Here is a 26781-nt window from a genome sequence, read left to right on the forward strand (position 1 = left end):
CCTGAGCGGCACTGCATTGTAATGGGCAGGGCGTATCAATTACCATCAGCTGAACGTCCTGCTCGTCACGTCCCTTATTTTCATTAAAAAAAAATCTGAATAAGCTTCCTTAAAAGTGAATGTGGGTGGCGGTGATCACTGAACATCATGAGACCCGTACGCTCCTTTGTCCTGATCTTCAAAAAAAAAAAAAAAACTTAAAGAGATGGGACAACTTTCTCCCTTAAAAAAGGGAGAAAGTTGTCCCTTTTTTAAGGGAGAAAGTTCACTTTTATTCTTTGTATGTAGATAAGGGTTAAGTTGGATCCTTACCACTCAATCCAACAAAGCCTTCAGCAACTTCAGTCAAATCTTTGGGCCCCATAATAGTGCCCACTACAAAGTCCACCATTGCACCAACGATGATAGCTATCAGGAAGTTCTGCAACAAAATAAACAATTTGTTATGTTTTTTTAAAGTGGTAACCCTCACTTCTAGGATTAATACACAAATAAAATTTAAAAAATAAAATTTTATGACGATACGTCACTCGAACGGTTAGCTCAGTTGGTTAGAGCACCGGCACGGAACGCCGGAGGTTGTGGGTTCGAGTCAAATATCGTTCATAGAATTTTGTTTTTCAAATTTAATTGTAAAATAAAAAAAAAATTAAATCGTCTAAGTCTGTAGATTTTGGATTGGTACAAAGTGTATTTTAGTACTCAGTTTTTAATAGAGTTATTAGATTTTCCACATGATCGACGCCCGTTATTACAGTAACAATTCAGATAAAGTACGTATCATAAAACGATCAAAATCATACTCCAACCATATCATACTGCGTCCGTCACCGGCACTCACGCAGGACAAACCAACGACTCATATTTTTTATTTTACTAATTTACTATTATTTTTCTACTATCTCCATGCTTTGTTCCTCGAGTCAAACAGAAGTATTTTTTTAGTAACTGTGTTTCCCGGCTTTTGTGTTACAAGTTACCTTGCTTAGTGTAGACCCACTAAATAGACTACAATGTACTCAAATATTCATAGTTTCCTGTTAACTTTAATTACTTTGCATGTATCTTTTAGTAATTAATTTAATATTATTATTATATATACCCCAGTGGTTAGTGTCCCTGCCTTATGTATGTAGTTCAAGCTATGCCTAGTTTGGATGCCCCAAATAATAATTTGTGTAAGAGTATGAAAAACACACTGTGACATAAATTATCTAGCACAGGGCCGGACTGTAAGTTTGCAGGGCCCTGGGCTAATACTTCTTAGGGGTCCGCCTAATTAAGCAACTAATTGCCGTTCACGGACGAGTAAAAAAAGAAGGACTCCACGCCGTGATATTAGCAAGTCAAGCACCGTTATGCTAGTGTGTGTGCGGTTACGGAGGATACTAGTTACACAATTTTTTCTCCCTTAAATAATCATATATGGCCAGAAATACTTATATAGTATCGTTTTAACACTTTTCAACAACGCACGACGGCATTTTTAAAATATTTTATTGAGACGCAAACTGATCTTTCACAGACGATGACAATTCTCATAATGGCCGCCTATCGGCCTGTAGTAGTGTAAGTGTGTGCGTGGGGCTATGTATTTATCTATTTATTTATATACGTTAATCGGCTTGTTTTGGTGCTACAATGCTATGTTAGGTGACATGGAGTCCGTATTTTTTTACTAGTCCGTATTGCCGTTATGTCAAAATCCTGGTTTCGATAATTTGTACTAAATCTGTTTAACTTAACTTTGACACAGAAAGCATGTGTAAGATTTTATTGCAAAGTTGCAATAATTTGATACACGCATTTTGTTTACATGACCAACTGACCTCATGAATTCTTCAACATGGCGTCCAGTATATTCACCAAATTACATGCGAAAATTTAAATGCATTTTTGTGGAATTTATCATTGAATAAAAAGTTATTTAGTTTATTAAAACAGAAAACATGCAAACAAGGTGTTTTTAGACAAGTTTTGTGGTGAAAATATAGGATTTGGAGCTATGAACACTACTTTATCCTGTTACACATACCCTAAAGTCTTACTTGTAGGTTGCTAATGCTTATTGTTGGTTAAAGTTAGCACTCTAAAGGTATTATGAACTACCAGTTTTCTTTGAAGTTAAACAAGTTTTTTCTCGGCATCATGCATTTGTTTAGTATACTACTATCATAAAAGTTGTTCTTATAGATTTTACTTTTTAATGTCGGTACATTTATTCAGATTAGTAATCAATAATGAGGATTGTAAGCAATTAAGCAGTTTGCGCCTGTTAAAATGTTACATTTTCAACCCAAGAATTTCGAAAATATTGGCTTTGCTACATAGGAGCCGTGAACTCATATCGCTCAAGGTCGCCGGCATTTAGTGTCGCCTTAATATCCATAGAATTGAGATAATGACGTCACATCATTTGTTACGGTGTGCAAAACAAGCATGACTTATCTATACATATAAATAAAATTGGAGTGTCTGTTTGTAATATTGAAATAACAGTTTTGTACAACATGTATATGAATATATATACGGTACATACACCAAAATAACATTTTTTTTACAATTTTTGTCTGTCTGTCTGTTTGTTCCGGCTAATCTCTGAAATGGCTGGACCGATTTTGACGGGATTTTTATTAGCAAGTAGCTGATGTAATAAGGAGTAACTTAGGCTACGTTAATTTTTAAAAAAATCTTTTATTTTAGATAAATAAAGTAATGTTGCAATGTCCAAGAAAAGGTCTAACTCTAAAAATAATTTATATGGCAAAACAACGTTTGCCGGGTCAGCTAGTTATTAATAAATAAACAACGATTTATTATTTTTTCAGTATTTTATATTGATGTAAAGGTATTATATTGTGATGCTGATTACTATTATTATAATGATAAAAAATCTATGAAAGAATCTGGGTTACGCAAAGTTCTTACATTATTACTAGCTGACCCAGCAAACGTTGTATTGCCGATATTAAAATCACGATACAAAAGTAAATGTTGATCGTAGATGGGTGAAAATTCGAAGTTGTATGTATTTTTAATGCTGACTCATAATCAAACAAATTTAAAAAAAAATGTCAAAAAAATTAAAAACCGTGTGGACCACCCTTAACATTTAGGGGGATGGAAAATAGATGTTGTCTGATTCTCAGACCTAAAATTTCATGAGAATCGGTCGAGCCGTTTCGGAGGAGTTCGGTCCCGCACAACGTGACACGAGAATTTTATATATAAGATTATAACTCCAACACAGGTTCAGCGAATTTTAAAAAAGAAAAAGTCCTTTAAATTGTATCAAACTAAAATATGCCAAAAGTTACATTTTATTATTATTTAAGTCCCTAGTATTATTTTAGACCTTTCCAGAGCACGTTTTTCAGGGGGACTGCAGTTGAAATTAGTCAAGATAGTTTTTGTCGTAGTATCAATATGAAGTTTAGCGTCATTTGTTGCCTCGAAGGTGGTATTATTTTTGTTACGTGTATTTTTGGGTTTTAATTTAGAGATTATTGAATCCCAGATGTTAGATAATTTTAGCCCGTCTTCTCTATTTAAATTTGGGTGTTTTTTTTTTTTAATTTCAATGGCTTACGTCTTGGGAGAAATGTTTTCTCTTTTGCCAAAACTTCCATCTATTAGGCTCCGTGTTATATTTCATAATAAACTCCCAAATGATATTAAAAAATTAAATGTATAGTAAAAATAATTTACATCTAAGGCCTATTATAATGTGAAAGATTATTTGTATGATAAAGATATTTGGAATCAATGTTCAAAATTTTGTTAATGAATATTATTATACTCATTTTAATGCTATTGTAACTTTTGTACTTCATCCTGACTTGACTGACGTGAATAAAGTTTTTTTTGACTTTGACTTTGACTTTTGGTTGAACGAAGCGGATATAGTGGTTTGTACGGTCTGTTATGTGTTCACATACAGCTGACATTGATTTACAATTATACGCATTTAATCTTTTATAAAGTATTTTATTTAAATTAAACTCGCGTTGATAAAAAAAATACAAAAATATGCTAAATAAATAAAAGTATTTTTTTTTATTTTAATTTTCTATATAGGGCTTATTTATTCAAGCCAAGCCGACCCACTAACAGCACAGTTCCATTTAATAATTATAATAATAATATTGACACACTCTTACACAAATTATCTTGCCCCAAACTAGGCATAGCCTGTACTATTGGTACAAGACAACGATATATTTAATACAATATACTAACTTAAACAAATAGAAATACATATATGTATACATCCATGACTCGGAAACAAACATTCATATTCGTCATATAAATGTTTGTATCTACCGGGATTTGAACCCGGGACCTCTAGCTCAGTAGGCTGGGTCACTAACCTAACTGGGCTATAGGGGTCGTCATATATATAACATACTGGGTGGCCGAGAAGTTGACGTCCAAAGCTAAAATTTGAAGTTGGCTCATTTTATTGGCCAATGTTCTAGAAAGTTTTTAAAAAAAGTTAGAAGGCATAGGCTCCCCATTTTTTTTGATACCTTGAACATTTTCATGAATTTAGCTGGATGTATATAATACCATACATGTTTCTTTACAGTCTTGGATGTTTACAGATTATTTATTTATAATTTTATATACATCGTCTGGCTTGATGATTTGTGTGAAAATGTTTAAATCGTTATTAACTATGTGATTAGTTATATAATTCAAACAATAAGCTAAGGGATGTAATCATTAAATTGAAATAATTGATTTGAAAGCAATGTGCGTGGAAACCTACACGAACTAATGAAATAGTGGAATGGTGACCTCATTCACTTCAATGTCCCTAGACGAGCTTATATGTGTATAAGTGATAAGAATTGAGATAATAAAGTTTGTTTCATTATACTATTGCAGCTAGCCATATATACATATAAAAAAGGATTGTGTTGTTTTATGAAACCACGGTAAAAGTGAAGCTTTTTTTCACATTATAGACATTTAACTAAAACACTCACTAGCTGTGTCGTTGTTTACCAAAAGCAAATAAAAATTTTACTTTAATAAATAACAACATTTACATTAAACACTGACAAAAACAAACAAAATAGCGTGGAGCACTGGCACAAATGAGTATTAGTCTGTACACTACACGGTCAGCTGCTGCGAACTATAGGCGCCGCCCCACCGTCACGCGATTAGCACAGACGAAAAAGTTTGAGACGGTGTAATAAAAGTTTCACTTTAATAAACAAATCATACATACTATAATAATATGTAACAAATTTATATATTTCGTAGACAATGTCGTCTTCAGAGACAACTTATAGCTAAAAGGGTGGTTTTTTGAGAAGGGCGGTGATGGCCAAGTCGGAAACTACGAGACTTAGAGGAAAGTCGTGAAAGGAATCATGTTCTCGATTTATGTTAACAAATGTATATTTAGTTTTTTTAAATATTTGAACTTTTGACGGAAATCGACCTGAATGTTTTAAAAAAAAATACATCCTGTGTTATTGAACCAATGGACTCTGTTGCTGATAAGGATCACACGAAGTTAAACAAGTTTTTTGGCATGGCGTGACGCATTTTTTTGGTACTTCTCTCAGAAAAGTTATTCTTATAGCTTGTACTTTTATGTGTAGGTTCATTTATTCAGATTAGTAGTGAATAACGAGGATTGTAAGCATATAAACTGTTTTCCACCCAAGAATTTTGAAAATATTGGCTTTGTTACGTAATTGGCGGGCCGACAGCCGTGAACTCATATCGCTCAAGGTCGCTGGCATTTAGTGTCGCCTTAAATAAGAAGCTTTGATTTCCTTTTTAATACTTACAACTACAGGCAGACAACGCAGAAATCAATATGAGTTTTTTTCTATTAAAAGTAACACCCCTAGGAATTACTGGAATATGACACTCAAATATTACTAAATACTTATCATTTTACTTGTTCATTTACAAAGAAACAATGATTAAGGACATAACATAAATAGCAAATTTATCGTCTGCTAGTAAACTTTATTTATCTTGAAAATAAAACGCATTAATTTCCACGATAACGGTACAAGGTGAGAGTTTAATTTGTGTTAGAAGCAAGGGCGTTGTTTGCTGGAGGAAACGCGAAGGGCATTGTCCAGCCCCGACCCAATCGTTATATATTCTGATCAATGTAAACATCACTATAGCTAGTATAAATTGGCACGTGGTGAAAATATGAACAAATAATTTATTATGATTAATAGGAAAAGGAATTGATATATTATATTACAAAATGGAGTAACAAATGACACTATAATTATTCTAATATATTTAATCTGTAATTTCATTCTAAGGAGGTCAATGAAGATAATATAACACTAATAAACGCCAAAGCGCCCCCATTTTAGTGCCAACATACACTGGTCACACGTGTATTCATATAATTAGTAATTTTCTACGATGTCCGCGACTGTTTACTCACAATTTAGATAAGGAAATGTAGATGACAGGAAGATAGGCACGAATAAAAACTCCTTGTTTTAAAACTAATATTATGTTAAAGATTACTGTCGACCCCTTTTCGTTTCTATTTATATTTAGAATTTTAATAAGCTATGAATAGTGAGGACTGCTGAATGAAATGAAAAATAAACACTTTGAAATAAGATCTTAAAAATCACTATAGGTGTACCTATAGTGATTTTTTAAACATCCAACGTATTCCGGCGATCTTGACCAGATCGTCGGTCCATCTTGTGACGATCCTACCAACACTGCGTCTTCGAGCACTTCACTGCCCTAACGGCCATCAGTTCGTCGAACTATGTGCCCTCTGCCCACTGCCACTTCAGTTTCGCAATCATTTGGACTATATAGGTAACTTTGGTTCTCCTACGGATCTCCTCATTTCTGATTAGATCTCGCAGGGAAACTACGAGCCTAGCAATCTCCATTGCCCTCTGAGCGACCATGAGCTTTCTCATAAGAAGGAATAAGAATTCGTTATTGAATTTTTTAATTCTCTTCTCGACTCTTGGTTTGATAAGATCTGAAGTTTCAATTGGAAAATAAGGGCAATACAACTGCGCTCGTATCTCTAAAATATTAGTTTTGGAAAAGATAAAACTAATAAACCAAAAACTTATCGGTTATTTGAATTTTTCACATAAATTTGGAGATTATGTGTAAAAATTGTAAATACAAAAGTTGTAGATTTTTTTATTACCTATAACTTTGCGATTTGACTTTTATCCATAGAAATTGCAGTTTTGCCGGAAATCGAGTTATCCCCCCCCCTTTACACTTCCCGACCTCAGATCGCCCGTAATTTATTTTTCCTTTCATTTTGTTATATTCTCTTCCGTTTCCAATGGGTTTTATCCTACTATTCATTTTTTTTAATAAATATAAAGTTAATTTAGTCTAACATAAAGTTTGCCTAAACAAATTTTACGCTATATGCACGAATATATATTATATTATATAAAAATTCTACCATTTATTATTATGTGCTATTTACCCAGTTTTTTATGGAAAAGGAGGACAAACCAGCGTACGGATCACCTGGTGCTGGGTGATCACCACCATATTATCTTGCAACACCAGAGGAATGATGGTGATGAGCGTTGCCAAACGTGTTTTTTTTTAGCTATTGGCGTAACTTTTTTTTCTTATAATGCAACATATGCCGGGTAAACTTATTTCATAATAGTTTATAATGTAGTATAATTTTAAATTCAAAAAATATTTCATGGTCCATGGAAGAATTACGATTTCGGGACGGGTTGAGTTGATATAAATGTTTTATTATGGAGGTAATTTTTATACCACCAATAATTACAGTGAAAAAGGCTCCTTTGCACAGGATGCCGGCTAGATTCTTGGTACCACAACGGCGCCTATTTCGGCCGTGAAGCAGTAATGTGTAAGCATTACTCTGTTTCGGTCTGAGTCTAAGTCTAGGTATGCAAACGTTCTTCACCTGGAAATAACTATTTAAAACCTATTGATTTCTTATACAAGAAATTACTGGGCAAATGAGATTTAACATCCTATGTCTCAAGGTGACGAGCGCAGTTGCAGAGCCGCTCAGATTTTTTGGGTTTTTCAAGAATCCTGAGCGGCATTGCATTGTTATGGGCAGGGCGTACCAATTACCATCAGCTGAACGTCCTGCTCGTCTTGTCTCTTATTTTAAATTCTTAGTTGCTGTTTACTTGTCTGAGTCATATTTAATAAATAAATATCTTACTGTCCCCCTTTTTTCCTCTACCGTGTTAGTACCCAGTAAAAATAACATTAAACATATTGACATAACAACAATCACCTAAGACAGGGCCCTTAGTATTAGCCCAGGGCCCCGCAAATTAACAGCTCGTCCCTGCCTTGTTTCTAACAATTAAAATGATATATTGACTTCCATTAAAATTGAAACGAATAAAAACATTTTGCTAAGAAAGTTTCTAATCTAAGGATCATATTTTGCATACAGACTGAGCCTACTTTCGATTGATGAAAACCAGGTTTATTAATTTGAATATGCATACATAATTTATTATACGTAGTATTATAAAAACATTAAAGAAGATTATTTTAAATAATCTATCAATTAAAACATTCTCATTTGAGTGACTTTTAGTTTTTAATGAGAAAAGTATATATCTAAACCTGACATGAATATAATAACATAAATTATATATTATTTAATATATATGTAACATAATCTAATCTCATTTTATTGGTCCATCAAGAAAATTTAATAAATATAATTAAAATTTAATGGGTGTGTCGGCTTTTATAATATAGCAAAAAACCTAACCATACCATTTTATAAGAAACAAATTTAAACAGGATTCCTTAAGGTGAGTAGGCCCTTCGAAAATAGAACACTACTAGCCGTTCCGACCCGCTTCGCTGGGCGAATTTTAAAAGGAAATAAATAAAATTTTTAAATATAACAAAATACAATAAAAAAAATAAGTAGCCATAAACCATCTAGGATAAATTTCGCATCGAATGGTGGTAGTTTCATGTCGATACGATCTATGGTTTAGGCTTGAATGAGCCTCAAACAAAGACCATTTTCATTATTTATATAGATTTACCTGAGCTTTGCTCTCCCAGTCCATCCCGACCGCACAGATGATACACATGACCAGCAGTGCCACTGCACCCACTATCCTCACGTCATTGATACTGTTGTCAATTATCTTCAGACCCTGGCTTTGGAGAAGCTCGTTCAAGGAATCACAGAAGCCAATAGTGTTCATACTTGCTGCGACAGCGTTTGCGAACGCGAATATGATGCCGACAGAAGCGCCGAACTCTGGACCCAGTGATCTTGATATTATGTAGTAAATACCACCTGACAAGCAAAATTAGCAAAAGTCTATATAAATACATTTTATTTGAACAACAAACAATACATTTTTCACGGATCAAGATCACGGATCAAATGCCTCCCGTCCAACGATATGAAAAGATTTACAACAATAAAAAAATTTCAAAGAAGTTGCAAGTTAGATTCTAGCATATTGACTTTAGACTCTGTTTCATGAAAGAAGTGTCGTGGGTATGGCGTGTCGCAAAATAAAATAACTTGATTTTTAATATTTTTTCTATCTTACCTCTTTTTACAGAAACAATATCAGATTAAGATACAAATAATACAAATTTATTTGATTTCTGTCCTACTTCCAATGTTGATTTTTACCTTTTAGTACACTACTCGCCGTGGGACTTCTTTCATGAAACCCTAAATGAAGTGTACAATCCCAGTGAATAGAGAAAAGAATATGAAACAGCTGCTTGTCCTTACAATTACAGCAGTACAGTTAGCAAAAAAAGTAATACTCGTTTTTAATATAAATAAACTGCACTTTGCTCATTGATTGAGTTAGAGGTATTATGCCATTTATTTACAACTGATAATCAATCACTAGTTTTTGATTACCAAAACAAATCTGACTATGTGGAATAGATTGTAAATTTGTAATATTTTTTTATTCTGGAAAATAAAAGAATTATAATTTACATGTTATTTTTTTCAAATAGTAAGTAATATTAATAATTGAAATTTGTATTATATTTTTATATGTGAGATAATTTTTTAATTTAAAAAAATATTTCTATTTGTTCCCTCATAAATTCGTTCACTAATTGTAACTAATAAAACAGATTATTTTCGTAATTTTAGAATAGCGGTATTAGCATATTATTTAAATAGAGCATGTGTGAAACAGAATGACTACCGACACGATTAAAAGGCATAAAAAGATTTATTTTCTCAAAATTTATTCCTTTAGAATTCTTTTTGATGTAATTTCTAATTTACGTAGTACCTACTATACATATACTACTACCGCTTCGGAAACAAATGATGATTTAAGATTATTTTCTCTATTGGCTCGGCTTACGCCAAACCACCATTGATTCATTCATTCATAACTTGTTAAGATAATTCACTTACCTCCTTTCACTTCTCCGTTGGTACAAATCGCGCTCATAGATAAAGTTGTAATGACGCACACGATAGCCGATATCGCTATTATCACCAGAGACATGCCGATACCAGCTTGCGACACCACCCACGAAATCCGAAGAAACAGCATCACGCCCCATATGTTCAGCAAACATGGTATCAGCACTCCCTAGAAAACCTTGAACCCTTAATATTGAACAAGTGCAGCGCTCAATTAATAGTAACAGCCTGGCTTTAAACTTACCAGCAACTACTAAAGATAAGAATACATACATAGTGGTAGTACTTATTAAAACAAAACCACGACCTGAAGAAGTCTAAGCAGCGGGAAATCGAGCACATTCTATAGACACCATCATCTAGATGTAAAGCGTAATGTTTGGGGTTGTATAGTGTTGCACTGCACTTTTTCACCATGGATCATTCAGACAAATGTTATGTTAATGGAAGAAAACGAATAACGAATTTACAGGTCATCTGACGTGAGGTGATCATCGCCAGTTTCAATACTCCAATACTCTCTCTCTAGTCGTTCCCTCATGACTGAGGATCGTGGTCACCAACAAGTGGAGTGAATTATTTGTTTCTATTGGCTTCTGTCCATCACGGCCCTGACGACGGAGCTAAGCCTAGGGCACCTGGAGTCTTTGATTTGGTCGGTCCATTTAGTAGGGGTTCAGCTCGGGCTCGCTTGCCATTTGTGTTCCCAACTACGATCAATTTCTCCAGGCTCTAATTACCGTTCGCATTATGTGGTCAAAATTCCAATACAAGGGCAATAAAATAGGGGCTTAGGTTCTGTGTGGCAGTAGGGCCATTTGTGACGTGTAAATCGACGGTGGAACTCGGAATTTAGATCAAACAGCTCTTTGGTAGTTTAGGTAGGTACTTTACATTAATTTACTCGCATGTCACTGATTTCCAAGTAATCTGCCGCACACCTCAAATCTTTGGAATGACGTTGCAGTTTACAAGTCAATATAGCAGTAATACTTTAAAAAAATTTAATTTAATACACCTCTTATGTAAACCTTTACCATTAATATTAATAACATACTATTATTTATATGTGCTACCTATTGATAGATTTTAAGTCAAAATTTTTAGTTATTTGATACTTTTCAGTTTTTGAAGTCGGTTTTTTTAAACGTAGTTTATTTTTTACATTTTAGTGTCAGTAAATAATAATAATATATAATCAACCGGAATAAAAACTACTAAAACCGTACATAAAAAACAATTACATCATCCACGTAAACAAAAATGTTCATAAAAACTAAAAGTCTGGGCCAAACTATGTAAAATTTCTATGGAACCAAATGGCAAACATTTCGTATCAAACTAGAGAAAAAACAGGAAAATCGGATCATAAATCTCAGAGTAATCGGTGTGCATACGTAAAATAAAAAAATCCGATCGAATTGTGAACCTCCTTCTTTTTGAAGTCGGTTAAAAAGGACGTACTATCATCCGTTATAGGCAAACAGTCTTAGTATTTATTTCCTTTGGTTTCCGCAGCGGGAATAAATTTCTAACAGACGATCTGAGAGCTTACATGTTTTTTGAAACTGATCATCATACATATACTTAAGTAGTTTCTAAGTTCTTTGAACAGTGAGGGCGGACTTTATATGATGTGTTAGAAGGACAGACGTGCGTACGGGTAACACGAGAGTAACAGGAGTGTTATCTATTATGTACTCTTTTTGAAGAAACTCCTTTCATATCCTGGGAGAGAGTTCCTCCGACAGTAGAGATAATATCCACATGAAGATGATGATGTGAGATTGTTTCTTGCCTGTGGTTTGATTATAGAAGAAGCGCGGCAGGAATTTGGTCAAAAATTTCAGAACACTACAATGATTGATTCGAGCATAGGGATTTGAAAAACATTAATGCTGTAGGTCTTTTTCTTCCGAATCGTCGACGGAATTCTTTTGTAGAACCAGCGCACCTTGTAAGGGATGGGCTATGATCATATCAATGACTCCGTGATTGGAAAAGCAGGGCTGCTTGCACAGTTTATTCCTAGATTTGACGTTACTAAGATGGCGACCTGTCCCTATCACAATGCGCGCGTATTATATGCCATATTGCTGAAGTCGTGGCCAGGCTGTTGTGCTTAAATAATATGAATTCTTACTTGAATCCATCCTAGTTTGATACCGCCGGCTGGTGTTGGTGATTTAGTGTCCCGCTGGGTTTGCTTTATATCCTGAAAAGTTACAAGCATTTACTTTCTTATGCCACTATAACAAATAGTTGGACGTAATTCCAGAAAAATGTTCCAAACCACAATCATGTCGAAATTGAGTTAAGAACACAAAACTGGTCACGTGATTCATATTAACGGACTGACAAAAAATTGCAGCCCTACTGTCACTCTTTAAATGACATCATGACTTAGTAGCCCAAGCCACATGTATGGAACACACAAATATTTTATTAAACTTTATACATAAATTCCTTTAAATGTGATGTTTGTGGCTTGGAACTTTTTTCAGAAACTACGCCCAGTTATCAAATGTGTTTAATCTTATTAGATTAAACAAGAATATTTTCTTGCCCTGTTGCTTTTAAAATATAGGTTTAGAAGTATTCACGAGTTAATGTTTTTCTGAGGATATAACTAGTATTTAAGTGTTATAACTATCAATTCTTAGTTACCATTTACCAGTGGGAGGCTTCTTTGCACCGGATGCCGGCTAGATTATGGGTACCACAACGGCACCTACTTCCGCCGTGAAGCAGTAATGTGTAAGCATTACTGTGTTTCGGTCTGAAGGGCGCCGTAACTAGTGAAATTACTGGGCAAATGAGACTTGACAACTTGTTTCAAGGTGACGAGCGCAGTTGTAGTGCCGCTCAGATTTTTTTTTTGTTTTTAAATAATCCTGAGCTGCAACTGCATTGTAATGGGCAGGGCTTATCAGTTACCACCAGCAGGATTATTACAATTATGTCCTGCTCGTCTCGTCGCTTACTGTCCTAAAAAATTTATATATTGCTATGCCAATATTTAGTGTACCTTTGAATCCTCTTTGACAATTGAAACGATGTATAATGTTTCAAGGATTTTTAGAGCGAAACATTAAAATAGCTAGGTCTCATCTCCCCTTTCCCAGGAAAAGGCTTGTTTCCGAGCGCGTTTACACAACGTAAAAAGGTACATTAACGTAAGGGTTGGTCTAAGATTTTTTTTTCAAAGTTAACGTCAAATAAACTTTATTTAAATAGGCGCTTCTGAATCGTCACTATAAATATTTCTTATAAATTACTGAATTTACCATATGTTCGTAAAAAGTTGAGCTCGTGAGAAGAACATATAAGAAACTTAACAGCCACTCTTTTCAATCAAATGGAGTATTTTACAATGGCTGAAATATATATAACAAATTAGTTGGTAAGGTGCTGCACCCAATATATGAGTTATGTTTAAATAATATAAATTATTTCACGAAAAGTAATAAAGAATTAATTGCACAGCCACTTTGTGGTATCAATTACCGGCTGCGGTTTTACCGAACAGATACGACTTAGGGACCTTCAAGAAAAGCATACTTCCACCAACGGCCACCAGAGGCCGGCATCGCATTTCTTGACACCTGTTTTTGCGGATGTCCATGGGCGGTTGCCTCATCTCACCCCTTTCCGTGAGCCTCTTGCCCGTTTGCCCCCTCTTATATAAAAAAAATACATAAATATAAATTATCGTATATTGGATGCATCAACCATTAAAGCTTGGGCTCATTCTTTGTGTAAGGATGCTTCGTGAACATGATGGTCGTGATTAATGTTAAACTAGTAATTGCATCTAACAAATACAATGTTTTATTAACTATAACAGGTCGACCTGGCACCACAAACAGCACCCGTTCACGAGTAGACGGAAGGTGGAAGGAAGAGTGAAAGAGACGAACATTTAGTGAACATGACGACCCATGTCATAGCATAACAACTCTTGGTAAACGAATATTTTCTAATCTCTTTTAACTTTGTTATATCAAGGTTGCGTTCTAGTGGACAAACAAAGTGAAGTGTACAATTTAATCATGTATGTCCAATCACGACAGTAACTGTAATATGCGTAAATCTTAACTCTTACAACTTTGTCGTTGGTTGCACATCTACGTTTAGTTTTACATTTTAAGTTTTCCACGATATATCTATGCATTATATGAATAAATCCACAATCTGCCTAAAAATAATTGTGAGATACTTTGGAGAGTGGGAGGCTCCTTTGCACAGGATGCCGGCTGGATTATGGCGGCGCCTATTTCTGCCGTGAAGCAGTAATGTGTAAGCATTCCTGTGTTTGGGTCTGAAGGGCAACATTGCTAGTGAAATTACTTGGCTAATGAGACTTAACATCTTATGTCTCAAGGTGACGAGCGCAGTTGTAGTGCCGCACAGAATTTTTAGGGTTTGTCAAGAATCCTGAGCGGCACTTGTAATGGGCAGGGCGCATCAATTACCATCAACTGAACATCTTGCTCGTCTCGTCCCTTATTTTCATTAAAAAAAACTTTGACCACATTACTCGCACTAGTGCCAATAATTTGAAGCGTCTTATGGTGACAGGGAAGGTAGAAGGAAAGAAACTGAGAGGTCGGATTCCCATACGGTGGTCTTACCAAATTTCCAAAGAGCTGGAGGTGCCAAAGAATTCAAATTATTTTTTTCAAAATAGGATGTGACATCACTTATTGAAAGTCAAAAACTAACACCCATCCCAAAACGAATACCTCAGACTTGAGAAGAACGGGCGCAACAAACACAGCGGGCTTTTTTTATCATCGAAAAAATATGTTCTGTTAATAATGTTTCAATACATCAGGCAACGGAACGCAATCAATGGTGACATTTAGTGGACATGATCAGAAGGAGTCACGATCCTCAGCAGTGAGGGAAACGATTGAGAAGAAGAATATAAATAAAATTGAAGGTTTATTAGGAGAAACATTTATATATACCTGATGAGAAATTCAGCTTTTGAAATATTTCGTCTGTCTGTATGTTTGTTCTAGTTTTAAATCTCCGAAGCAGGTTGACTTATTTAAATAGCTAAAACTTTTTACAGCTGCGCGCATGAAATCGTTAACAAAGTAAAACATCTTGTTAGCTTCGAAGCGAAAATGTTTTTATTTATTAAAAAAAAAACACAAATTAATTTAAAAACAAGATTTTTGAACGATGCGGGACTCGAACCCGCGACCTCTCGCGTTCCGTGTGAGCGCTCTTCCAATGAGTCAACCGTTCCAGTGACGTAAAGTTCATAAAAGTTGATATGTCTTGGTTCCACTCGCAAGTTGTGGCTTTACCTACAGGATCTAATTTACAGTTGATAACCTGCTCAACCCCAATATTTGCATATTAGGAAACTGACTTGATACGCTCTTTCAAAACCAAACAATTTTTTTTTTAATGATAACCCTCACTTCTGGGAACTTCTTCTATTACTATTATAATCAGACAAATTAATTTAAAAACATAATTTATGTGAACGACGCGGGACTCGAAACCGCGACCTCTCGCGTTCCGTGTGAGCGCTCTTCCACTGAGCCAACCGTTTGAGTGACGTAAGTTCATAAATCTTGATATTCTATTTCGAAAGATTTCATATTAAAACAAACATAATAACATCATAATAAAATCATTGTCTTCGAATCAATCATAGTGATAAAATATTCAAAGTTATTCAAGTAAATAATAACATGCGTAAATTATTCACATAACACCAAGTCTTAGCATTATTAATATTAACAACAACTTTGAATCACCCTGTATTAAATAATTAATTATTCGTAATAATGCAAACAGAGTGATTTCTTGAGACAATATGACTTATGTCACTATGTCACATTGTTATTGTAGATTACAATCAGATTTGCGGGAATCGCCATCAAATGTCACTATTATAACATTGTTAAGGCCACATATGGGTTATAATGGTGATGATAAACATCTGTCTGGCTTTGTAGAAATTTTATTGGTATGCATTTCATTGCATGTGTACGGACGCCTAAAATTAGGTTCAAAGAGTTTATTTCTCAAAAAGAACAAATGTTCACATACATGAGAACAATTATTCTAAATAAATATAAAAGAAAACATAAACTTTATAGTTACGGTTACTTTAAATAATGATAAATTCAAAACACGCTATGCTCTAAGGTAGGGCTCAGACCAGTGGGAGGCTCCTTTGCACAGGATGCCGGCTAGATTATGGGTACCACAACTATATATATATATATTGCACAAATAAAATTTGAAAAACAAAATTTTATGAACGATGCGGGATTCGAACCCACGACCTCCGGCGTTCCGTGCCGGTGCTCTAAACCACTGAGCTGACTTCATAAAATTTTGTTTTTCAAATTTTATTTGTGTATTAATCCTAGAAGTGAGGGTTATCACTTTAAAAACATAACAAATTGTATATATATTGCTTGGTCAATCCCTATGACAAAGATTGATAAACGTCGTCATATTCACGTATAGTAGATATATTTAATTTTCTTACACATTTCTTTTTAATTAATATAGGTTATCTTTAAAAAATAGAGTACTGCGTATATAAATGTAAAACAAATTATAGCAGTTTAGTAGACACCATAAATATATTTTTTTTTTATTAATATCCCTTAAAACACAGATCAATAACGATAAAAACACTAAAATTAAAACGTGGTCCAATGACAGGAGACTAATGGACAATAAATTGTTTCAAAACGGTTCCACAGGCCATCTATTCCGTCTCTTTCTCACACTTAGGTTTTTGTGTTAGTTTTCTCACTCTCACGCAGGGTTCGTGTATTACAGCTACACATATCATAAAAAGTATTTATAGATTGGTGCTTTGTTTACGTAATACATTGATTTTGTAAAATGAGGGTAGATTGATGCACCTAAGCTGTACTTGCAGCCGTTTTGAGGTGTTCTATAATTTATTTCCTTTTAACTCAAAACGATCTATAAATACTAATTTATGTTGCATTATCTTGCAGAGATTGGAAATGAGTTTCTTCACATTAAATTTCTTTTCTACTAATAAAAGCTCGTTATTTCGTAAAGCATAATCGTTATTTTTTATTTAATTGAGTAACGGCCGATTTGAATAACGTATCTTTAGTTACGGATACATTGCTGTCACCGTTTAATAACAAGATATTATCTATCCATAGTTATGTCCAATATAGTTTATACGGCCGTTTTCAATAAACGATTGATATTACCGTTTATTTAGAAGATCTTATCTATCCATAGTTATGTCCAATATAGTTATATTATTAGTTATAGTCCAATGCTATCTGTCGATAGGTTATTGAAATGTAAGTAAGCGTAAAAGGATAGATTTGTCTACCTCTAGTAAGTTAAACTAAGGATAGATAGGTTATTGAAAACGGCCGTTAATGAGCATCGAAAGTGAATTGATTTACGGGGTAGGTTGTTTTATGATTCTTTCTTTATATATATAACAACACTTTTAAAAGTATTCAGTAGTTTAGTAAATATTTATATGAAACAAGCGGAACCGACAGACGTTGTCCTGTACATACGTCTCAAATATGAAAATTCGGTCCAGCATTAGGAGGAGTTCACTAGCATACACATGAGCAGGAGAATTATATTATATGGACGGAATTGAGAATCTAAACCAATCTCAAATTCACTGGAACACACAAAAAATCATCAAAATCGGTCCAGCCGTTAAGGAGGTGTTCAGTTACAACAGATGTACAAGAGAAATACATACATTAAGACTAGCTTACGAACAGACGTTGTTCTGTACATAATAAATAAAATTCTGCTTTTTAAGAATTTGTAAATCATATAATTTCATAACATCAAGATTTATTTCGTAAAATATGCTCCCTGTTTCACAGCGGAACTGTCAAGCCGTGCGTCAACAAATTCTCATAGAAAATATGTCCATACAAAACAAATATTGGAAATTAAAATTATTATGGGTCCCAAATCGAAATAATAACTATCCTATCTCTCAAGTTCGATTAAACTATACTCCATGAAGTAATCTCTATTAGAATCCGTTCATTAGCTTAGGACTTCACTGGAAACAAACATCAGGACACTGGATTTATATATATTTATTACTAGCTGACCCGACAGACGTTGCTCTGTAGATAATGAAAAAAATACTGTTTTATAGGAATTTGTTAATAATATATCAAAACATCAAGAATTATTTAGAAAGTAATGCCCGCTGTTGTTATAATGAAATTGTTTCACAGCGGAACTGTCAAACCGTGCGTCACTAAATTCTCTCATAGAAAGTATGTCCATACAAAACAAATATTGAAAATAAAAATAATTATGGTTCCCAAATCGAAATATGCACCCCATGAATGGGGATTCCATTTAAATCCGTTCATTAGTTTAGGAGTCCATCGTGGACAAACAACGTGACACGTATCTTTACTAATATTATAAAGCTGCAGTGTTTGTTTGTTTGTTTGAACGCGCTAATCTCTGGTACTTCTGGTCCGATTTGAATGATTCTTTCAGTGTTGGGCAGTCCATTTATCGAGGAAGGCTATAGGCTATGTTTTTTTTTCAAAATTAGGGATCCGTAATAAAATTGCTATTTTGTAACACAAGGTGTAAAATCGAAAACCGATTTTTGCGTGCGCTGCAAAAACTATTGACAATAGAACAAAATGATGTACAGGCTATAATATATGCAATATTTTATTACTTATAAAACTATCGCGTGAATTATACTTTATATGGCAAAACAACGTTTGCCGGGTCAGCTAGTTTATATATATATATATATATATATTAAAATAAATCAATTCAGGGAACGCACTTTAGTTAAAGTTTATTGCCTCTGTATAATGCTTTATGATTTAGTTCGGAAGCAAGTACTGTTCATATTTTTATGTTCAAGGGCGATATCTTTTGATAAATGTAAACATAGCGTATTTCTGTCTAATATTAGTTTCATTGCTATTTTACTATTTTATAAGTCTGTTTGCATATCCGTGTGAAGGTTCACTGTTCAGGGTTTGATCTCTTAAGCTTATATATGCTACTTGTGTTGCCAGGTCGACCTGTTATAGTTAATAAATCATTGTACCTATTTGTTTGATGCTATTACTAATTATGACTGTAATCACGATCATCATGTTCACGAAGCATCCTTACACAAACAATTAATTTAAACTCTAAAGGTTGATGCATCCTATTTACGACAATTTATATTTATACAGTTACTAGCTGACCCAGCAAACGCCGTATTGCCATTTAACATATTTAAAAAAAAACAATTATTAATATTTTGATGCAACCGATTCTCAGACCTTCCAAATACATCGTACTACAATTATTGTATTCGATTGCCATCTGGCAACCCTATATCGGTTTGGTGGATGGAACAGAATAATATAAAAATCGTGATACAAAAATAGTTGTAGATCGTAGAAGGTCGAAAATTTATATTTGTATGTATTTTTCAATGCTGAATCATAATAAAATTAAAATAAAAAAAATTGTCAAAACATTAAAAAAACCAATTGGGGACTACCCTTAACATTTAGGGATATGAAAAATAGATAGTAGCCGATTCTCAGACCTACTGAATATGCATATAAAATTTGGTAAAAATCAGTAAAGCCGTTTCGGAGGAGGTAACTAACATTGTGACATGAGAATTTTATATTTAAGATTTATTTCTTTTTATGAAATGGTTTATATTATTTAAACATATATTTGACCTTAAAAACTAATTTGTTTTGTATTATTATTGTATTAGAGCCATTGTCAAATGCTCAATTTTATTGAAAAGAGTTGCCGCTGAGTTTCTTATAATAATATGTTCTACTCACGAGCTCTACTTTTTACGAACATAATATGTTTAATTCAGTAATTTAAAAGAAATATTTGTAGTGAATTTGAATAAAGTTTCTTAACATGGGTTGCGTGGGGCTGTAAGAGATTGTGACATTAGTTAAAAGCGTTATACCTGGTTCAGAATCAGAATATCTTTATTCAATAAAATCTCGGGAATCACATTGAATCGTCACAAAATAAATTATTCTAATATACAAAAATACAAAGTTGTATCCATAATTATACTATTGCACTATATTATACGAATACTAGTCATAGCTCTACACCGGTTTACAAGAACCTAAGGTATTGTCAAGCTGTCATTGCGAGATGGAGCGACATCTGGCCAAGATACCATGGCATTTATAAAATCATCTATTCTATAATAGGCTTCCTTAATTAATTGTTTTTAATATAAGATTTGAAATGACGAATTGATAGGTTGGTTCGGTTCCGTGTGGTATCATTCCATGTTTAAGCCATTGATTTTTATGGAAGAGAAGGATAAATGAGTGTACGGGTCACCTGATGTTAAGTGATCACCGCCGCTCACATGAACTTGCAACACCAGAGGAATGACAGGAGTGTTGCCGGCCCTTTGGAAAGGTATACGTTTGTATCGTCCTGGAAACACCGCACAAGGAAGCTCATTCTACAACTTCGTTGTACATGGAAGAAACATCTTTTTTTTAAGAAAATACGGGACGAGACGAGCAAGACGTTCAGCTGATGGTAATTCATACGCCCTGCCCAAGCCCAAAAATTCTGAGCGGCACTAACATTGCGCTCGTCACCTTGAGACATACGATGTTAAGTCTTATTTGCCCAGTAATTTACTCGCTACGGCGCCCTTTAGACCGAAACACAGTAATATTTACACATTACTGCTTCACGGCAGAAATAGGCGCAGTTGTGGTACCCATAATCTAGCCGGCATCATGTGCAAAGGAGCCTTCCACTGGTAAATGGTGGGGATGATATCGTTATTTGTGACGTGTCGTGTGAAGGTGGAATGCGGTGGCAGGAATCAGGTCAAATGGCTCTTCGAAATATTTCTCGTGATAAATGCGATAGAAGACACATAATGAAGGGACCTCTCTTCGCAAAGCCAAGTGACCCAACCGTTCACAAAGCACTGGATCCCCGATAGTTCGAGCAGCTTTGCGTTGCACCCGGTTAAAGGGTTCAAGCTGATAAGGATACTGGGGTGCGCCAGAGCAGAGATGACAGAAATACTCCATATGTGGTCAGATTTGCACTTTGTAGAGCGCATGAATAGGGCCTAGGAATTGCCGTGCTCTATTTATGACGCCTAGCTTCTTCAAAGCCAATTTAGCTTTGCCTTCCAAATTATAAAATTATAAATAATCGAGACCTAGTACTCCGATACTAGGCAAGGCTTTAATGGAAGTTCCCTTTTGTAACGCGCAATTTTGAGTCTACTGGCGGTTCAACAAGGTTCAATTTTATACAAATTATTTAAGTTTTCTTTAGTGTTAATTCCGCCAATATTTGTCTTTAAAACAATTCGACACGTGTTTCGCCTCTACACGAGGCATCCTCAGGACGTGTTGTCTCGCCAAAGTAACGCCTAATTCAATAAATTTTCTAAGGTTCAATTTACCACATTTCTGAGCGGCATCTTAAGAAATTAGTTGTAAAAAACAAAGAAGTGGCAGAAAAACAGAATCAGTACTAGAATTACTGCTTGGCGTGAGAAAAGAAAGTAGAAAATTGTCTGATCGACTGTCACGGAAGATAAGTTTGACATAACAGCTAATTTTCTATTTACTTAAAAGCTTAGATTAAGAGACGGTCTTCACTGTGCTCCAACTAGATACCGCAGGTGTAGTCGCAAAGTGCGACAACTAATACTACATCCAATCTCGAACATTGTGACGTTGACATGCCACATGTTCTGTTAAACTTTGCTAATAATTGAAACTAAAATGCCGGGTTGCGTGGTAAAAACTTTGTAAAAAATAATACTACAAGAAATAATAAAGACACTGGGATCACATATCATGAGTTAGTATTTTATTAATTTCAATGTAAAATCACACGAAGCGTATGTTACAAAATTTGAAAGATGCCATTGAGTGACTCACGCACACAAGCATCTTATGCTGCCGTAATAAAAAAGTCTAGTCAAGACCACTTAATGACAAGTTATCACCGCCAATACTCGCCAATTGTAAGTCGATGATCAGTTACCGGAGTGATGAAATACCAACAATTGAGGTTCATACTGCTTCATGACTGACGTGAAACAAATATCTTAGCAGTTGGCTGTATAATGTTACAGTACTCAAACTAATTAAAGTACGTCCGGTGGCGACTGGTTCACACCGGTTCACGGCAAATCAGCACCGGTTCCGCTCTGGACAACTCCAAGTCTAAGCTAAGTGCGCTCGCCGATCTACTGAAACGAATACCACTTTAATATACAGGGTGATACGATTAATTACTTGATTACTTTAAAGAATAAATTTAAGCGAAATGGTTATTATTGTTTGAAATGAATAGTCTGCATGTCGCATTCATATAATATATAGATATATTTACATATAACTATTAACTAGTCCCTTCATATACTTCATATAATGTTATAAAATGAGTACTTTACTTTTAAAAATGAATTCTATGCTCGGTTTTCGAAGTAGTTTTCAATTTTATAAGTTTTAAATATTTTACGTGGTACTCTAACACATTTTCTTAAATAAAAGTAGCGATTTTGCCATAAAATTAGGTCCGGTTGTTTGAGATGTTAGACGAAACATACAGACACTTCTAATCCATTCCTCTATCTGTCACAGCTAGCTAGTATTGGCATAATCGGCGTCGATATATCGAGCGACGTTTTCATGGTCACTTTGAAGAGAAGGTCAAATTGCCCTCTAAAAAGCTTGGTGTACTCAGTAGGGCAAGACAGTACTTCACTATAAGTCACCGCCTGCAACTATATAAGGCGCAAATTCGGCCTCACATGCAGTACCAGCTTCTTCCAATTGACTGCATCCAATGAAGAGCGGCATGTCATCTCCGATCGGTTTGATTCTTTAGCGTAGCGTAAAGATATAGATTCTCTGTGAATCTTCTACCGCAAATATCACAGGAAGTGCTCAGTTAAGTTGTTCGGTTTGATACCAGCAGCCGAATCCTACCACCAAAAAATGTGAAATTCCACCCCCATATGTTGATGAACATCCATCTAACTTCGCACCGTCAGTTTTTTTTTCTTTAATGAAAATACGGGACGAGACGAGCCGGACGTTCGGTTGATGGTAATTGATACGCCCTGCCCATAACAATGGCGGCTCAGGATTCTTGAAAAGCCCAAAAATTCTCAGCGGCACTACAATTGCGCTTGTCATCTTGCATAAGATGTTAAGTCTCATTTGCCCAGTAATTTCACTAGCTACGGCGCCCTTCAGTCCGAAACACAGTAATGTTTACACATTACTACTTCACGTCAGAAATAGGCGCCGTTGTGGTACCCATAATGTAGCCGGCATCCTGTGCAAAGGAGCTTCCCACTGGTAAATTAATTAAGTTTGTGGAATTAATTACCAGCTACAGTTTCCTAGTATAAAAATATACTCCCGTATTGCAATAACCGCGCGCGTGCGCTCTTCGCTGTCTACTGACACGTAAATACAATGTTACACAGAGTTACAAATAAATAAAATGTTATAAATACAATGTTACATGTTTATTACAAACTCATCTTAATGTATATAAATTACATGTCACGATGTTTGTCCGTTTGACTCCTAAACTAATGGACGGATTTCAATGGGGATTACTTCATGGAGTGCAGTTTAGTCCAACTTGAGAGATTGGATAGTTTTTATTTCGATTTGGGACCCATAATTATTTTTATTTCCAATATTTGTTTTGCATGGACATTATTTCTATGAGAGTATTTATTAATGCACGGTTTGACAGTTCCGCTGTGAAACAATTTCATTATAACAACAGGGAGCATATTTTACGAAATATTTCTCGATGTTATAAAATATTATTGACAAATTCAGAAAAAACAGAATTTTATTTATTATGTACAGAACAACGTCTGTCCGGTCAGCTAGTGTTATATAAGTATGAATCCTCACATCTAAAAATAAGTATTTAACAATAGTTATTTTACTACAAACTACTGATCCTTAAGTCACTATATATTATTGACTACTGCACCGATATTCATCTTGTCTCCACTAATGGATAGTGTGATTCACAAGAAAGGTATAAGAATTGATAATAATTTGTTAGGTTTATATACACATTTTTGTATACATTAACGATATTTGTTGGAGGTTTCGGAAAATATATCCATTTTAATACTTTAAAAAATTGGCAATTATAAATGCCATTCAGACTACATTATTCCCGAATACTTACATCATAATTTTTTACTTCTAATATATAAAATTCTCATGTCGCGGTGTTTGTAGTTCAACTTCTTCGAAACGGCTTGACCGATTCTCATGAAATTTTGAGTGCATATTGGGTAGGTCTGAGAATCGGACAAGATCTATTTTTCATTCCCCTAAATGTTAAGGGTGGTTCACGCCAAATTCTTTTTTTAATTTTTTTGACATTTTTTTTTAAATTTATACAACTTCAAATTTTCAACCATCTACGATAAACAGTTACTTTTGTATCGCGATTTTAATATCGGAAATACACCGTTTGCTGGTTCAGCTAGTATATAATAAAATTGTAGAGACACCGTGTATGAACAATTAGTAATTTTTAAATCTTAAAAAACCGTGGAAACAACATTGTACCTACCAACTAATACCATGAACACATTCGCACAAAAGGACCAATTTGACGTAACGACATTTTAAACATGGAAAATTATAGTCATTATTTGTTATTTTAACAGCTTCTGCTTTCCTAATTCGTATTACATAAATACCGATGCAAACATCACGACTATTTTATATAATTAAGCATTTATGTGACGGTTATAACCAAATCATTATCGGCCTAGCAAATAAAGTTTGTATAAAGTTTTTTATTTATTTATTCAAGCCTTACAACTACTTTTAACTATAAAAAAAACTGTTATTCTGATATAAGTTATAGTTTATACTTCATCCCACTGCTGGGCGAAGGCCTCCCCCTTTTTCTTCCACAATATTTGGTCCAGAGTACTACTTCATAGGCAATTAATTCGTCGATCGACCTGGTGGTAGGACTGCCTCTTGTACGTTTTGCGTCTCTCGGATACCATGATGTGACCAGACTACTCCAGCTATTGCTAGATCTTTTTGTATGTCCTGCCCTGTTCCATTTCATTCTTTTCGTTACTCTTGCAACAACTTGTAGTTGACTTTTTTATCTTATGTTTTTATTTGGTCTGATCTTATCTATTAACCTTATGTTTAAAAAAAATCTTTCCATGTTTCGCTGTGCTGTTTTGACTTTGACAACCATACGTTAGGGACGAGATTATACAGCTATTGAAAGTCTTCGTTTTTAAGCTTACAGGTATATCTCTGTATTTAAAAATGAACTTTAGACTCCAATATTTATTCCAGCTTTGTTGAATTCCTCTTTCAATTTCTGTATCTTGCCAATTATTGAAAGATATTGTTTGACCTAGATATGTGTAAATGTCTACAACTTCTAGTTTGCAATTATTTATAGTAATACATAAAGGTTCTTCATTACTTCCCATTAACTTGGTCTTATTCATATTCATCAACAGTCCTGCTTTTTTGCTTTCTTGTTGTAAATCCTGAATCATTGTTTTTAAGTTCAGAATTATGTTGGCAAATAGTACCACATCGTCTGCAAATCTTAAATTTGTTAACTGTTGACCATTTATCTTTATACCAAAGCCTTCCCATTTATTGTCAGGCTTAAAAATTTATTTTGAAGGACCGAGTATAAAGTTATACCTAACAATAGACCAGCTTTAAGAGTGGGAGGCACCTTTGCACAGGAAGCCGGCTAGATTATGGGTACCACAACGGAGCCTATTTCTGCCGTGAAGCAGTAATGTGTAAGCATTACTGTGTTTCGGTCTAAAGGGCGCCGTAGCTAGTGAAATTATGAGACTTAACATCTTATATCTCAAGGTGACGAGTGCAGTTGTAGTGCCGCTCAGAATTTTTGAGGGTTTTCAAGAATCCTGAGCGGCACTGCAATGTAATGGGCAGGGCGCATCAATTACCTATAGCTCAACGTCCTGCTCGTCTTGACCCTCATTTTCATTAAAAAAAACCAAGATTATGCAAAATGTTTACAAATAGATACATTTAAATACATTTTGATTATGATTGGTTAATTCGGACGTATAACGTTTCGCACGTTTATTTGCAATCGGAAAACTTCAGAATTATCATTGTATTGACAGTGTCAGCGATTTACATTTTGCATATTCTTAGTTTATTCTCAGGTTTAACTTTTTAACCAAAATCTATTTGTAAGGCCGTATAAGATTTGGGCCAGTCAATATTGTCGTCTGTGTGATGTTAAGG

The 26781-nt window shown here is 34.5% G+C and overlaps 1 protein-coding gene across 2 annotated transcripts in view; it reads right to left on the minus strand.

The window, feature by feature from the left end:
* Positions 1-26781, minus strand: part of LOC126980138 (bumetanide-sensitive sodium-(potassium)-chloride cotransporter) — a 104005-nt gene that overhangs the window by 46186 nt on the left and 31038 nt on the right. For both annotated transcript variants that reach the window (XM_050829713.1, XM_050829714.1), the window contains exons 4-7: positions 12579-12650; positions 10424-10604; positions 9060-9319; positions 313-421 (exon numbers count right to left, since the gene is read on the minus strand). In XM_050829713.1, the coding sequence (XP_050685670.1) occupies positions 313-421; positions 9060-9319; positions 10424-10604; positions 12579-12650 (622 nt within the window). The remainder of the gene's footprint in view (positions 1-312; positions 422-9059; positions 9320-10423; positions 10605-12578; positions 12651-26781) is intronic.

The sequence above is a fragment of the Leptidea sinapis genome, chromosome 5 (assembly GCF_905404315.1).
Source record: "Leptidea sinapis chromosome 5, ilLepSina1.1, whole genome shotgun sequence".
NCBI lineage: Eukaryota > Metazoa > Arthropoda > Insecta > Lepidoptera > Pieridae > Leptidea > Leptidea sinapis.